Source organism: Oncorhynchus kisutch, linkage group LG20 (genome assembly GCF_002021735.2).
Source record: "Oncorhynchus kisutch isolate 150728-3 linkage group LG20, Okis_V2, whole genome shotgun sequence".
Lineage (NCBI taxonomy): Eukaryota > Metazoa > Chordata > Actinopteri > Salmoniformes > Salmonidae > Oncorhynchus > Oncorhynchus kisutch.
Window position 1 is genome coordinate 27566371 of NC_034193.2, and position 15685 is coordinate 27582055.

General features: G+C 40.6%; 1 protein-coding gene across 1 annotated transcript in view; it reads right to left on the minus strand.

The window, feature by feature from the left end:
* Positions 1-869: 869 nt before the first annotated feature.
* The window catches only part of LOC109865191 (transient receptor potential cation channel subfamily M member 4), a 93033-nt gene continuing 78217 nt past the window's right edge, over positions 870-15685 (minus strand). Inside the window, exons 24-27 of the mRNA XM_020453296.2 lie at positions 14915-15047; positions 12759-12831; positions 8079-8172; positions 870-1063 (exon numbers count right to left, since the gene is read on the minus strand). Coding sequence (XP_020308885.1) covers positions 1032-1063; positions 8079-8172; positions 12759-12831; positions 14915-15047 — 332 coding nt within the window. The 3' untranslated portion in view covers positions 870-1031. The remainder of the gene's footprint in view (positions 1064-8078; positions 8173-12758; positions 12832-14914; positions 15048-15685) is intronic.

Below are 15685 nucleotides of genomic sequence, written 5' to 3' on the forward strand. Positions count from 1 at the left end.
ATCTCAAGACATGAATCAGGAAGTTAAAGCCTGGTCGCAAATGGGTCTTCCAAATGGACAATGACCCCAAACATACTTCCAAAGTTGTGGTAAAATGGCTTAAGGACAACAAAGTCAAGCTATTGGCCATCACAAAGCCCTGACCTCAATCCTATAGAACATTTTTGGGCAGAACTGAAAAAGCGTGTGCGAGCAAGGAGGCCTACAAACCTGACTCAGTTACACCAGCTCTGTCAGGAGGAATGAGCCAAAATTCACCCAACTTATTGTGGGAAGGTTGTGGAACGCTACCCGAAACTTTTGACCCAAGTTAAACAATTTAAAGGCAATGCTACCAAATACTAATTCAGTGTATGTAAACTTCTGACCCACTGGGAATGTGATGAAATAAATAAAAGCTGAAATCAATCAATCATTCTCTCTACTATTATTCTGACATTTCACATTCTTAAAATAAAGTGGTGATCCTAACTGACCTAGACAGGGATTTTTACTAGTATTAAATGTAAAGAATTGTGAAAAACTGAGTTTAAATGTATTTGGCTAAGTTGTATGTAAACTTCGACTTCAACTGTATGTCCTAAAATATGTCAGATACCTCTTACACAAAATGTACATTATGAACCTAGAACTGGTCTAGATGCAGTGACAAATACCCAATATAAAACATGTAAACTTCAAAAAGTAAAAGAAATTGTGCAAAAAATGGTGTAAAATTCATAAGAGAGTGCCGCAAAAAAGTATTTGACTAATACATAGTATATCACATTACCCCTTTAAAAAAAACATAGCCCTCGTAAAAAAAACTGTTCTTCAACAGCCCTTTCCCCTGGTTCCAACTGTTGTCTTTCAGGAACCGTTTAAAAATGAAATACACAACCTTAATGAATAAAGACAATTTAAAATGCCAACAAAAACAATTGGCAGCAGTGGTCCCTTGTTGATAAAGAAGCAGCCGAAGTGGAAAGAAACAGCGTTTCAACTTTCCTTTCAGTGACCCTGAATGGCTTGGCATGTAAACAAAGACAGGATCAGATGGAAGAGGAGGGGGTAGGGAATGGCTCTGGAGAACGAGAGAAAAACAGAGAAGGGACAAGACATTTGACTTTTGGCTTAAATTTCTACAGACACTGACATTGTGCAAACCGGTCAATCACAATCAGATAAAATACAAAACAATTATCAAAATCAAAAAGGACAAAACTGAACAAGATTGTGTATATACATATTTTGAACAAAAATATAAACGCATCATGCAACAATTTCATTGATTTGACTGAGTTACAGTTTAAATGAGGAAATCATTCAATTTAAATTCATTAATTTGGCCCTAATCTATGGATTTCACATGACCGGGAATACAGAGACGCATCTGTTGGTCACAGATAACTTTAAAAATAATCACAATAGGCCTCAGGATCACGTCACAGTATTTTTGTGCATTCAAAGTGCCATTGATAAAAATGCAATTGGGTTTGTTGTCCGTAGCTTATACCTGCCCATACCATAACCCCACCACCACCATGTGGCACTCTGTTCACAATGTTGACATCAGGAAACTGCTCGCCCACACAATGCCATGCACGTGGTCTGTGGTTGTGAGGCCGGTAGGACCTACAGCAAACTTCTCTAAAACAATGTTGAAGGCAGCTTATGGTAGAGGAATGAACATTCAATTCTCTGCCAACAGCTCTGGTGGACATTCCTGCAGTCAGCATGCTAATTGCACGCTCCCTCAAACCTTGAGACATCTGTGGCATTGTGCTGTGTGACAAAACTACAAATTTTAGAGTGGCCTTTTATTGTCCCCAACACAAGGTGCACCTGTGTAATGATCATGCTGTTTAATCAGTTTCTTGATATGCCACACCTGTCAGGTGGATGGATTATCTTGGCAAAGGAGAAATGCTCAATAACAGGGTTGTAAACAAATGTGCACAACATTGTAGAGAAGTATGTTTTTTGTGCATATGGAACATTTCTGGGTACTTTATTTCAACTCATGAAAAATAGGACCATCATTTTACATGTTGCGTTTAGATTTTTGTTCAGTGTACATATTAATCTTAATATGCATTATAACAGTATCATGCTTAAACCTGTCAGTTTTAAGTGTACCCTGTTGTTTTGTATAGTATGATTTGGCTGTATCTACTAACGATTTACATATATACACTAGACTTACAGGGGGTGCTGTTTTGAAACCACCTCACATCCATCTTGGCACTCCCCCATCGATGTAAAAAAAAATGTGGGAAGCTCTAGAAATGCATTTGTTTTTGACACATTAATGCATACTTTTAAATTATATTATGTGAGCTAAACATAAAATATATACACTACCGTTCAAAAATGTGGGGTCATTTAGAAATGTCCTTGTTTTTGAAAGAAAACCATATTTTTTGTCCATTAAAATAACATCAAATTGATCAGAAATACAGTGTAGACATTGTTATGTTGTAAATGACTATTGTAGCTGGAAACGGTAGATTTTTTATTGAATATCTACATAGGCGCACAGAGGCCCATTTACAACAACCATCACTCCTTTGTTCCAATGGCATGTTGTGTTAGTTAATCCAAGTTTATCATTTTAAAAGTCTAATTTATCATTAGAAAAACCCTTTTGCAATTATGTTAGCACAGCTGAAAACTGTTGTTCTGATTAAAGAAGACTTCTTTAGACTAGTTGAGTATCTGGAGCATCAGTATTTGTGGGTTCGATTACAGGCTCAAAATGGCCAGAAACAAAGAACTTTCTTCTGAAACTCGTCAGTCTATACTTGTTCTGAGAAATGAAGGCTATTCCATGTGAGAAATTGCCAAGAAACTGAAGATCTCGAGCTGTGTACTACTCCCTTCACAGAACAGAGTAACCCATCTCTAACCAGAATAGAAAGAGGAGTGGGAGGCCCTGGTGCACAACTGAGCAAGAGGACACATTAGAGTGTCTACTTTGAGAAACAGTTGCCTCACAAGTCCTCAATTGGCAGCTTCATTAATTAGTAACCGCAAAATACCAGTCTCAACGCCAGAGGCAACTCCGGGATGCTGGCCTTCTAGGCAGTCATAGTCATTTACAACATTAACAATGTCTACACTGTATTTCTGATCAATTTGATGTTATTTTAATGGTAAAATTTTTTGTTTTCTTTCAAAAACAAGGACATTTCTAAGTGACCCCAAACCTTTGAACGTTAGTGTATATATTTTATGTTTTGCTCCCATAAAATAATTTAAAAGTATGCATTATGATGTCTCTAGGACAATATATGTGTCAAAAACAAATGCATTTCTTTCAAAAACAAGGACATTTCTAGGTGACCCAAAACTTCTGAATGGTAGTGTATATTTTTAGAAAGTACTAATGTTACTGTTGCCACCACAACAACAAAAATAAATGCGTGTAATTTTGTCCTCAACATTTAAATTAAATACTGTAGAATTCCATTTATTCCTATGGAGGACTGCTTTTCTGAGGAGTGCCAATATGGCCGACTGGTGGCTTCAAAGCATCTCATTGGCCAGTACAAAGCATCAGCAATCCAGGGTTTATATACAGTGGTTCTTCCTTTAAAAGTTGTCATACTGCAGCACACCTTGCGGGCTGCCACAGAATTCTATGGCACGTTATTTAAGAGTCAGCCATTATTGCCATTAACGCTAGTTAGTGCTAGTTTGACCACCAGATGGCATTTGACAGTATTTAATATTGATTGTACTAGATAATTTTTTGTTTTTGTTTGTAAGAACACAGTATGTGGGATTGATTTTAAGAAACTTTGCTTATTTTGATAAATATTATGGTGTTTCTAATTCCAAGAAAAACAAAACCCTCAGGGTTTCCGTTGGGAAAATATAGTGCTGTACAAAGTGACGGTCGGAAGTAGGCTACTAAGAGCGAAATACTCCTAACATTTCCACACCTTAATTGGAGACTTAACCACCGTGCCAAACGTAGATTCAGTGAAAATAAAAATCTAATTGATTTATCAAGACCAGTCCCCATGCTTGTCTCACAGCAGTGCGAAATGGTGCTGAAATAGTTGACCACGCACGGGTAAGCTATTGCTTCAAATCCTATTATAACAATTGGATCACTTTGGGTGTTCCAGTAAGCAACAATTTGTTGCCTTCATTAGCCTACTTTACTCCAAAATTTCTGTATTTCAGTGAAATCTATTCCCATAATAATTTGTTATGGATGAATGATGAGCGATCAGCAAAGGCAATCAACAGCGCTCTAATCACAGTCAGAAGACAGTTGAAGAAACTTGAGAGGACTTATGGAAAGGCTCTGTAAGACATTGTAATTATTATTATATATATCGTTTTTTCTCCAAAACACTAACCATGTGATGTGTGTTCTCTTGTTTTGTACTGTTCTGTAGTTTCGACCCAATGATTAGTCTGAAACAAAAAACGTTGTATACTGCAGGCCCAGGCATGGATCCAAGCTGACGAGACATTCAATGACATCTTCAAGAGATATGCTGGACCCTATGTCAGAGAGGAATTTTTGGGACCACATTGTGTCTATTGTCCTGCTAATATAGCCCTTGTGAAAACAGGGCCGACAGAGCCGACAGAAAGGTTCCTTACTTACTCTTCCACTTGCCTCTTCCATTTATTCCCATAGTAATTCGTTATGGTTTGCATTGCAAATGAGGGCATAAACTGGGTCAAGACGCCAGCAGACTAAGTAGACCTTTATATAGTAAAATAAAGGTTAAATAACATATATATTTTTTAAAGACCTACAACACTTAACAGCAAGAGCAAGAGACGGTAGTATATATTTTTATTCATCACAATTTTCTTTAACCAATTTTGATCTCGGCAGGGCCGACAGACAAGTTCCTTACTTAAAAAATGTTTTAACTGAAATTGCAACCAACATTCTATGGTTTGTTAAAAAAATTATTATATTTTGGAGATGATTTCGTTTCAAATAACTGAAAGTGAGCGATTGTAATCTGAATAAAGAGAAAAAGGCCATTCTTGAACATGGGGTGAGACATTCTTACTAATTTGTAAATAAAGCCAGTTTGTTACTTAGAATGAATAATTTCTGTTTTTAGAGGGAGAGATACCAAAAGCACACCGTGCCTTTTTTGGGGGAAATTGTCAGTCCACATGTCAAGTGAAATTCCCCCATTGTATTTACCCAAGTTCCATCTTAACTCCAGGACCACAGACAGTTGTTGTTGTTTGATGCAGAACTCTATTGCCAGAGGAGAGACTCAAAGACTGAAAACGCCTCCATTAATTGCCACAGTTTAGACTACCGATAGATCAGCGTTCTAACTCCCCCTTGTGATAGTGTGGTGCAATGACAGAATGCCACCATTATACCACAAACGGTCGCGGCATAAGCTCGTAACTTTTAAAGGAAGAACCACTGTACATCATTGTTATGTTGGTTAAAAACTCTGGAGAAGAGATTTGGGAGATGAATGAATGAATGAATGACTGAAATGTGTTTATTAACCGCGTTCTCAGCATTAAGGTTGTGGGGACATACAGTGCATTCAGAAAGTATTCAGACCCCTTGACTTTTCCCACATTTTGTTATGTTACAGCCTTATTCTGAAATGGATCAACTAAACATTTTTCCTAATCAATCCCATAATGACAAAGCAAAAACAGGTTAAGACATTTTTGCAAATGTATTACAAATATTATTAATATTAATAATATTATTTACATAAGTACTCAGACCCTTTGCTATGAGACTCGAGAGCTCAGGTGCATCCTAATTCCATTGATCATTCTTGAGATGTTTCTACAACTTGATTGGACTCCACCTGTGGTAAATTCAATTGATTGGGGATGATTTGGAAAGGCACAAACCTGTCTATGTAAGGTCCCACAGTTGACAGTGCATGTCAGAGCAAAAACCTAGCTATGAGGTCAAAGGAATTGTCCGTAGAGCGCCGAGACCAAAACAAAATCATTCTTAAATGGAAGAAATTTGGAACCACCAAGATTCTTCCTAGAGCTGGCCGTTCGGCCAAACTGAGCAATCGGGGGAGAAGCGCCTTGGTCAGGGAAGTGACAAAGAACCCCATGGTCACTCTGACAGTGAACTCCAGAGTTATTCTGTGGAGATGGGAGAACCTTCCAGAAGGATAACCATCTCTGCAGCACTCCACCAATCAGGCCTTTATGGCCAGACGGAAGCCACTCCTCAGTAAAAGGCACATGGCAGCCCGCTTGGAGTTTGCCAAAAGGCACCTAAAGAACTCTCAACCATGAGAAACAAGATTATCTGGTCTGATCAAACCAAGATTGAACTCTTTGGCCTGAATGCCAAGCGTCACATCTGGAGGAAACCTGGCACCATCCCTATGGTGAATAATGGTGGTGGCAGCATCATGCTGTGGGGATGTTTTTCAGTGGCAGGGACTGGGAGACTAGTCAGGATCGAGGAAAAGATGAACAAGGCTGTAATCGCTGCAAAAGGTGCAACAACAAAGAACTGTGTAAAGGGTCTGAATACTTATGTAAATGTAATATATCACGTCAGTAGGCATTAAGTGCTTTGAACGGCTGGTCATGGTTCACATCAACAGCATCATCCTGGTACCCTAGACCCACTCCAATTTGCATACTGCCCCAACAGATCAACAGATGACCCAATCTCTATTGCACTCCACACTGCCCTTTCACACCTGGACAAAAGAAACACTTATATGAGAATGCTATTCATTGACTACAGCTCAGCGTTCAACACCACAGTGCCCACAAAGCTCATCACGAAGCTAAGGACCTTGGGACTAAACACCTCCCTCTGCAACTGGATACTGGACTTCCTGATGGGCCACCCCCCAGGTGGTAAGGGTAGGCAACAACACGTCTGCCACACTAATCAACAACACCGGGGCCCCTCAGAGGTGCGTTCTTAGTCCCCTCCTGTACTCCCTGTTCACCCATGACTGCGTGGCCAAACACGACTCCAACACCATTCAGTTTGCTGATGACACAAAAGTGGTAAGCCTGATTACTGATAACGATGAGACAGCCTATAGGGAGGAGGTCAGAGACCTGGCAGTGTGGTGCCAGGACAACAACCTCAATCTGAACAAGACAAAGGAGGTGATCGTGGACTAAAGGAAAAGGTGGGCCGAACAGGTGCCCATTAACATTGATGGGGCTGTAGTGAAGCAGTTTAGAGTTTCAAGTTACTTGGTGTCCACATCACCAACAAACTATCATGGTCCAAACACACCAAGACAGTCGTGAAGAGGGCACAACAACACCTTTCCCTCTTAGGAGACTGAAAAGATTTGGCATGGGTCCCCAGATCCTCAAAATTCTATAGCTGCACCATAGAGAGTGCATCACCGTTGGGGCCAAGCTTCCTGCCATCTAGGACCTATATACTAGGCAGAGTCAGAGGAAAGACCAAAAAATTGTCAAAGACTCCAGTCACCCAGGTCATAGACTGTTTTCTCTGCTACCGCATGGCAAGTGGTACCGAAGCACCAAGTCTAGAACCAAATGGCTCTTCAACAGCTTCAAACCCCAAGCCATAATCCTGCAGAACAATACATCAAATGGCCACCCGGACTATTTACATTGACAACCCCCCCATTTGTTTTTACACTGCTGCTACTCGCTGTTTATTATCTATGCATACTCACTTTACCCCTACCTACATGTACAAATGACATTAAAATCTGTACACCCACACATTGACTCGGTACCACTTGTATATAGCCTCGTTATTGTTATTTTATTGTGTTACTTTTTTTTTTTTTTTTACTTTAGTTTATTTGGTTGAAGAAAATAGTTCATTAACTCTTTCTTGAACTGAATTGTTGGTTAAGGGCTTGTAAGTAAGCATTTCACACTAAGGTTGTATTTGGCGCATGTGACAAATAAAGTTAGATTTGATTTCAGTTTTATTTGATACATTTGCTAACATTTCTAAAAACCTGTTTTTGCTTTGTTATTATGGGGTATTGTGTGTAGATTGAGGGGGTAAATTTTTAAATAAGGCTGTAATGTAACAAAATGTGGAAAAAGTCAAGAGGTCTGAATACTTTCCGAATGCACTGTATATTGGGAGGTACCTCTAAGTGTTGGCGGTGGTCGAGTGGGTTTGACCATGTTGCTCTGTGAGAGTGCTTCCACTATCCAGCTGAGTGCACTGGAGCAATACTCCAACTGGGAAAGAATGGTTAAAAAATGTAGTTTGAGAGTCAAGTTCAATTAAATATATTCCAGTGCAAGCTTGTTCTCACACAGCTAAATGTAGCTACCATTAAGTTATGAACACCCGTCAAAGACATTCTCGATACATTTTCAAGAATCTAACATGGTGCATGGTTGGGCATGGGGCTAGCAACATCATACCATAAAACCTTTGTGCTACATGAACAAATGACAATCCTTCAACTGGATGCTAAGATCTCCCAGAGTCCCAGACTTGTATAACCGCCATCAGTGAAAGCCTATGGGAAACTGGTTATGTGAAGATGGTAGCACTGAACACCAAAAACAAACTGCACATTGGAATGTTAAAACAATGTTTGAGTCCGGAAAGCTGGCACAGGTTACCAACGAAATAAGAAGATACAAGCTACAGATCCTGGGAGCGAGTAAAGCCAGGTGGACTTGCTCTGGTTCCACAATAACCAGCACTGGAGAAACAGCACTACACTCTGTATGGGAGGACGGACAACATTGTGAAGGTGTCGCCATCATCCTACAGAAAGGGGTAGAGTAAAACATCCCACAAACTATGTCAAAGATGAAGAAAAATGTCTGTTCTATAACACCCTCCAATCTGAAGTTTACACCTGCTCTTCATATCATCGGATACCTGAATGCAAAGGTTGGCACCGCCAACGCCAACTATGAGAGAACAATGGAGAAGTACAGCTGTGGAGAGATGAATGACAACGGTGAGAGACTGGCAACATTCTGTGTCACAAATAACCTGGTGATTGGTGGCAGCTTGTTTCCCCACAAGAATATCCAAGCTGACAATGTACTCTCCTAATGGAAGATAGAAGAACCAGATTGACCACCTGATGATCAATAGCAAGTGGATTATCTCGCTGAGGGACGTCAAGGTGCGGGAGGGACGTCTTGTGACTGCCGACATCAACTAAAGCTGAACTGTTCAAGACCACCGACAAAAGGAACAACAAAATTTGAAGTTGGCATGCTGAGGGACTAAACCGTCAAGAAAACCTTCATAATGCAAGTTCGCAACAAGTATCAAGCCCTTTCAATGAACACAGATGACGAAGGAAATATAGTCAGATAGTGGGAGAAAGTGGTTAAAGCTTACAGTGAAAGCAGCAAGAAAACCATAGAACACAGAAGAAGGCAACGCAATGAATGGATCACCCCAGAAACATGGGAAATGATTGCGGAAAGAAGGGACCTGAAAAAGAAAACAGATGCTAAATCACAAAGGTCAAAACAGAAATTGGAGGGGCAGTACCTAGAGGAGCTGGCAAGTGCACCTGAAAAAGCAGCAGCAAGCAGCTGGCAAGGAAAAGTATACAAAACCACTAACCTAATCTCTGGCAGAAAATGAAAGTAAAATATTCAAATCAAAGACATGCAAGGCAATCGCCTGACTACAGAAAATGAAAATGAAGCAAGACTGAGAGAACATTTCAGAGGTTAATTAACACACCTGAAGCTGCTCCAGAAGACCTAGACATAAACACTGCCCCGCCAACCAAAAAATAGAAAAAACCTACCATCAAGTCACTAAAGAATGGGAAAGTTCCAGGTCCCTATAACCTCAATGCAGAGCTATTCAAAATCGATCCAGTATTGGATGCAATCATTCGTCTTCCACTGTTCACTGACATCTGGATGAAAGGAAATATACCTTCAGATTGGACCAAGGGGGTCATCATACAGAGGTGCCTAAGGGCACAGTATCCGATTGCAATAACTGGAGGGGTGACACTTATCCGTTCCAAGCTAGATCTTTTGCAAGATTATCATACAATGGATGTCTTGAGCTATAGACAAAGTGTTTAGGAATGAACAAGTAGGTTTAAGGGGAGGAAGGAGATCTACAGATGGAAACTCTACTCAACTTTATTGACTTCTAGAAGGCTGTTGACAGCATTCACCGCGAAAGCCTATGAAAGATTTTAAGAATTTATTGAATCCCCACCCATGTTGTTAACATCAAAACAGTTCTACAGCAACTTTTCATGCACTGTGGGAATGAGAAACATGAGCTTTGCTGTGAAGTCTGGAGTTTGTCAAGGTTGTGTGATGTCAGACTTACTCTTCAACTGGGCAATAGACAGGTTCATATGGCGAACAACAGAAGATCAGGCAAGAGGAATATGATGGACCTTGTACTCTTCTCTAGAAGACCTTGACTTCACCGATGACCTTTCTCTTTTTATCACACACACACACCAACATCTACAATATAAAACTGACAGAGTCCAGTCCTTTGGCCAGCAAGTCAACCAGCCTGGTTATCAACTACAGTAAGACAAAGGTCATGCCCATCAACATCAACACAGCAAAAGCAGCCAAAATCAAGGAACAGGAGCGTTAACCCACAGTTTTACTTACCTTGGGAGGATCATATAAACTTCAGTAAGTGATAAATACAGCTGCTAGAATCTTGACTAGAACCAAAAAATGTGATCATACTACTCCAGTGCTTGCCTCTCTACACTGGCTTCCTGTTAAGGCTAGGGTTGATTTTTTTTAATTTATTTTTTATTTTTATTTCACCTTTATTTAACCAGGTAGGCTAGTTGAGAACAAGTTCTCATTTGCAACTGCGACCTGGCCAAGATAAAGCATAGCAGTGTGAGCATACAACAAAGAGTTACACATGGAGTAAACAATTAACAAGTCAATAACACAGTAGAAAACGAAGGGGGGGTCTATATACAATGTGTGCAAAAGGCATGAGGAGGTAGGCAAATAATTACAATTTTGCAGATTAACACTGGAGTGATAAAAGATCAGATGGTCATGTACAGGTAGAGATATTGGTGTGCAGAAGAGCAGAAAAGTAAATAAATAGAAACAGTACGGGGATGAGGTAGGTGAAAAGGGTGGGCTATTTACCAATAGACTATGTACAGCTGCAGCGATCGGTTAGCTGCTCAGATAGCTGATGTTTGAAGTTGGTGAGGGAGATAAAAGTCTCGTCTTTCACTGATAACCTACAAAGCATTACATGGGTTTGCTCCGATTTGGTCCTGCCGTACATACCTACCTAGGCCTCCTTATTGTCCCCATTTTTAAGCAAACAGCTGGAGGCAGGGCTTTCTTCTATAGAGCTCAATTTTTATGGAATGGTCTACCTATCCATGTGAGAGACACAGACTCGGTATCAATCTTTAAGTCTTTACTGAAGTCGCTTCTGTGGGTACTGTGATTGATTGTAGTCTGGGCAAGGGGTGCGAAGGTGAACGGCAAAGTACTGGAGCAACGAACCGCCCTTGCTGTCTCTGCCTGGCCGGCTCCCCTCTCTCCCCTGGGATTCTCTGCCTTTGACCCTATTATGGGGGCTGTGTCTGGCTTACTAGTGCTCTTCCATGCCGTCCCTAGGAGGGGTGCGTCACTTGAGTGGGTTGAGTCTCAGATCTTCCTGTCCGGTTTTGCGCTCCCATCAGGCTTGTGTGATGGAGGACATCTTTGTGGGCTATACTCAGCCTTGTCTCAAGGTAGTAAGTTGGTGGTCTGTTGATATCCCTCTAGTGTTGTGGAGGCTGTGCTTTGGCAAAGTGGGTGGGGATATATCGTGCCTGGTTGGCCCTGTCCGGGGGTAGCGTCGGACAGGGCAACAGTTTCCCCTGACCTGAGTTTCTGTATAGCACTGACATCTGCTGATGTAAAAAGGGCTTTATAAATACCATTGATTGATTAACCATATGCCATGATGGAAGCACCAGCAAAGACATCTGCACCAGAATCAATAAAGCAAGAGCAATCTTTATGAAGTTCCACAAATTCTGGAAATTGGGACAATATAGCACAAATACAAACTCAAAATATACCAGAGCTGTGTACTGCCAACTCTCCTTTATGGTTCAGAATGCTGGAAAATGACAGAACACCCGAAAAAACTATCTACCTATCTAACTTGTCTCTGGAGAATCATGGACATCTTCTGGCCAAACACAATATCAAAGACCAACCTCCTTAGACAAACTAAGCCGGAAGCCATCGATGCCATACTCAACAGACGCTGCTGGAACTGGATTGGACACGTCCTGAGAAAGAGTACAGACTCTATCCCAAGAATAGCTGTCTATTGGCTTTCAGAGGGCAGATGTAAGAGGGGGAGGCCCAAGACAATGTGGCGTAGAACAATGGAGACCAAGCTCCAACAAAATCAGCACAGCTGGGGCACGGTGGAGAAGAGACAGAGACAGACAGAAATGGAGTTCCTTTGTTGATGCCCTGAGCCATTTAATTGCATTGTCAGGAAAGGACCTGCAAGTAAGCATTTCGTTGGAAGGTGTATCATGTGTATCCTGTACATTCGATTAATACAACTTGAAAACACACACACATCTCAATTTGATATAACGAATGACTCAATTGGCATCACAAGCAACAATCACATGCCAAGGGAGCTGGAGCAACCCTGCCCCTTCTCAATCTTTGTCTGCTGGTGGAAACACTCAAGCACACACACAAACATGTTGGGACTGTGAGACATACAGTCATACATATGTACAAAATCTAAATCACACACACAAACACATAAATAGAATGTCGGAACAAAATGTAAGCCTGACCTCCGATTCCAGAGCCCTCAGTCTGCGATCATGATCCCTTGTCTCAGCCATCTGTTTCAGCACACTGTCCACCCTGTTACACAGTAAACACATAGTCAGGTCCAAAATTATTGGCACCCTTGATAAAGATAAGCAAAAAAGACTATAAAATAGAGAACACAAATACAGAGCTATATTGCCTGCAAAACATTTACACTAATACATTTACTCAGAGAAAGATTTTTTTTGCTCAAAAATATAGGAGTCAAAATTATTGGAACCCCTGTTTTCAATACCTTTCAATACAGATGTAGGATCTTAATTTGATCACTTTGGTCGCTGTGAATTTTCCTGCACAGCCAGAAATGCAAACTTGTAATGTATTTGAGGTTTAAAAAGGCTTCTAAAGTTTAATTTCTATGTAGAAATTGGATTTGATTTGTCCTAACGAAAAACATATCCACCACTACAAAAATGTTCATTAATTATAATCCACATAATAATTCACATTTGCTGTTGCTGAAGGATTATTTTCCTTCTGTAGCAAACTGTCTTAAATGAAGATTCTACATCTGTACCTCACCTTGCAAGGTCCACATCAAGGCCAGCATGCCAGGCACACTGGACCCACTCCAAATTGCCTACCACTCCAACAGATCCACGGAAGATGCCATTTCCATAACACATCAGGACAAGAGGAAAACCTATGTGAGAACGCTGTTCATTGACTACAGTTCAGCATTCAACACAATTTTCCCCTCCAAGCTCGACACCAAGCTCAGAGCCCTGGGTCTGGACACCACCCTCTGCAACTGGACTTCCTGACAGGCAGACCACAGGCTGTGAGGATTGGCAACAACACCTCCACACTGACTGTTAACACAGGGGCCCTCAAGGGGTGTGTCCTCAACACTCTGCTGTACTCCCCATTCACCCACAACTGCGTGGCTTTGTATGACACCAAATCCATCATCAAGTTTGCTGATGACACCATGGTTAACCTGCAATGATGAGTCAGCCTATAAGTAGGATGGTAAAATAATTGGCATTGTGGTGCCAGGACAACAACCTCTCCGTCACCATCAACAAAACAAAGAAGTTGATTGTTGACTTCAGCAAGCAGACAAGGTAACATGCCCCGATTCACATCGCTGAACTGCTGAACACTTGAAATGGACTGATCACCTGCTCTGATTCTCCACACCTTAGCACACATGCACTCGCACACACACTAATTCATGCTACACACACACTTCACAACTGCTGCTACCAGACTTTTATTGTGATTGCTAAATAGTGCACAATTTAAACACTTGGCCCCCAAACCCCTCTTCTCCAAAACAAGTGTAATATTGGACTACAAATCAAATATTATACCATCCTAAAAATGTTTATTCTACTGAGTCATGAACTTTGTTTTTATTCTTATATTTTATTATTTCTTATTGTTGTGGCATTGTCGAGAAGGAACCTGCAAATACGCATTTAGTTGGATGATGTATACCATGTATATCCCGCACATACAAGTAATAAAACTTGAAACTTGGATAATGTCACTGAGCCTTTTTCTAAAATGTTTTATGAGATTGGAGAACACATTGGAAGGGATCTTAGACCATTCCTCCATACAGAAACTTTCCAGATCCTTGATATCCTTCGACTGTCCTCTTCGATTCAAAACACAGATTTTTAATGGGGTTCAAGACCGGAGCATGAGATGGTCATTGCAAAATGTTGATTTTGTGGTAAATAAACTATTTCTTTGTGGATTTTGATGTGTGCATTGGGGTTATTGTCTTACTGGAAGATCTACTTGCGGCCAAGTTTCAGCCTCAGTATTTGTATTATCTATTTTATACAGTCTTTTTTACTCATCTTTATCAAGGGTGCCAATCATTTTGGACCTGATCATACAACATCATATAATAAAAATATTACAGTACAGTACATATAGTATATTAATGTATAGAAAATATATTATTTGGACAAAAATATATAAATATTTAAATGTATACAACACATGTATATGTAGGCTACTGTAACATGTAAATATAAATATATTCATAATATCCATAAATATCCACATTATCTAGAAAAGGTTGTAGTTAAATTGGTAGAGAAAAATGCTGAAAGAGAGATGGATCCTAACTGGAGGGCGGGTGTAAAGGTTTACTCACTTGACTGACATCCGTTTGAGCCTCTCTGAGTCGCTCCCTCTCTGGATCTTGCTCTGGGCTGTCAGGAAGTTTTCCTTCTGAATGGCCTCCCATGTCATTAACCTGTTAGCTGCTTTCCCCGTCAGCTCCAATACTAACAGAGGTTGAAAATGTATTAGTCGTGCTGATGCTTAGCGTGAGGTAGGAAACACAGGAGGCTGCTGAGAAGAGAATGGCTCATAATAATGGCTGGAACAGAGCGAATGAAAGGGCATCAAACACATGGTTTGATGTATTTGATACCATTCCATTGATTCTTCTTCAGCCATTACCACGAGTCCGTCCTCCCCATTTAAGGTGCCACCAACCTCCTGTGGTAGGAAACCAGTAGTTAGCATGTTAACCTCACTGTCAAGACAGAGGTTGTGTCCCAATAATCTCTCATCTGGTTTATTTTGTGACTGGAATGGGTAGATATGCCACTGACATGGCCTCTCATCTGAAGACATGGCCTCCCGAAGTGTGCGCTTGTTCACTTACCTTCACGGATTTTAAAGGAAATTACTGGCATATGGAAACTCCTTCTAGTCTTTGCCTAAATACTGTTGAAGTAATATGGCTACAGGTTCATCTGCCTCACCTAAATCACATTATTGTGGGAAGCTGCTATAGACCACCAAGCGCTAACAGTCATTATCTGGATAATGTGTGAAATAGTTGATAATGTATGTGATATCAACAGAGAGGTATATTTTCTGGGTGATTTAAATATTGTCTGGCTTTCATCAAGCT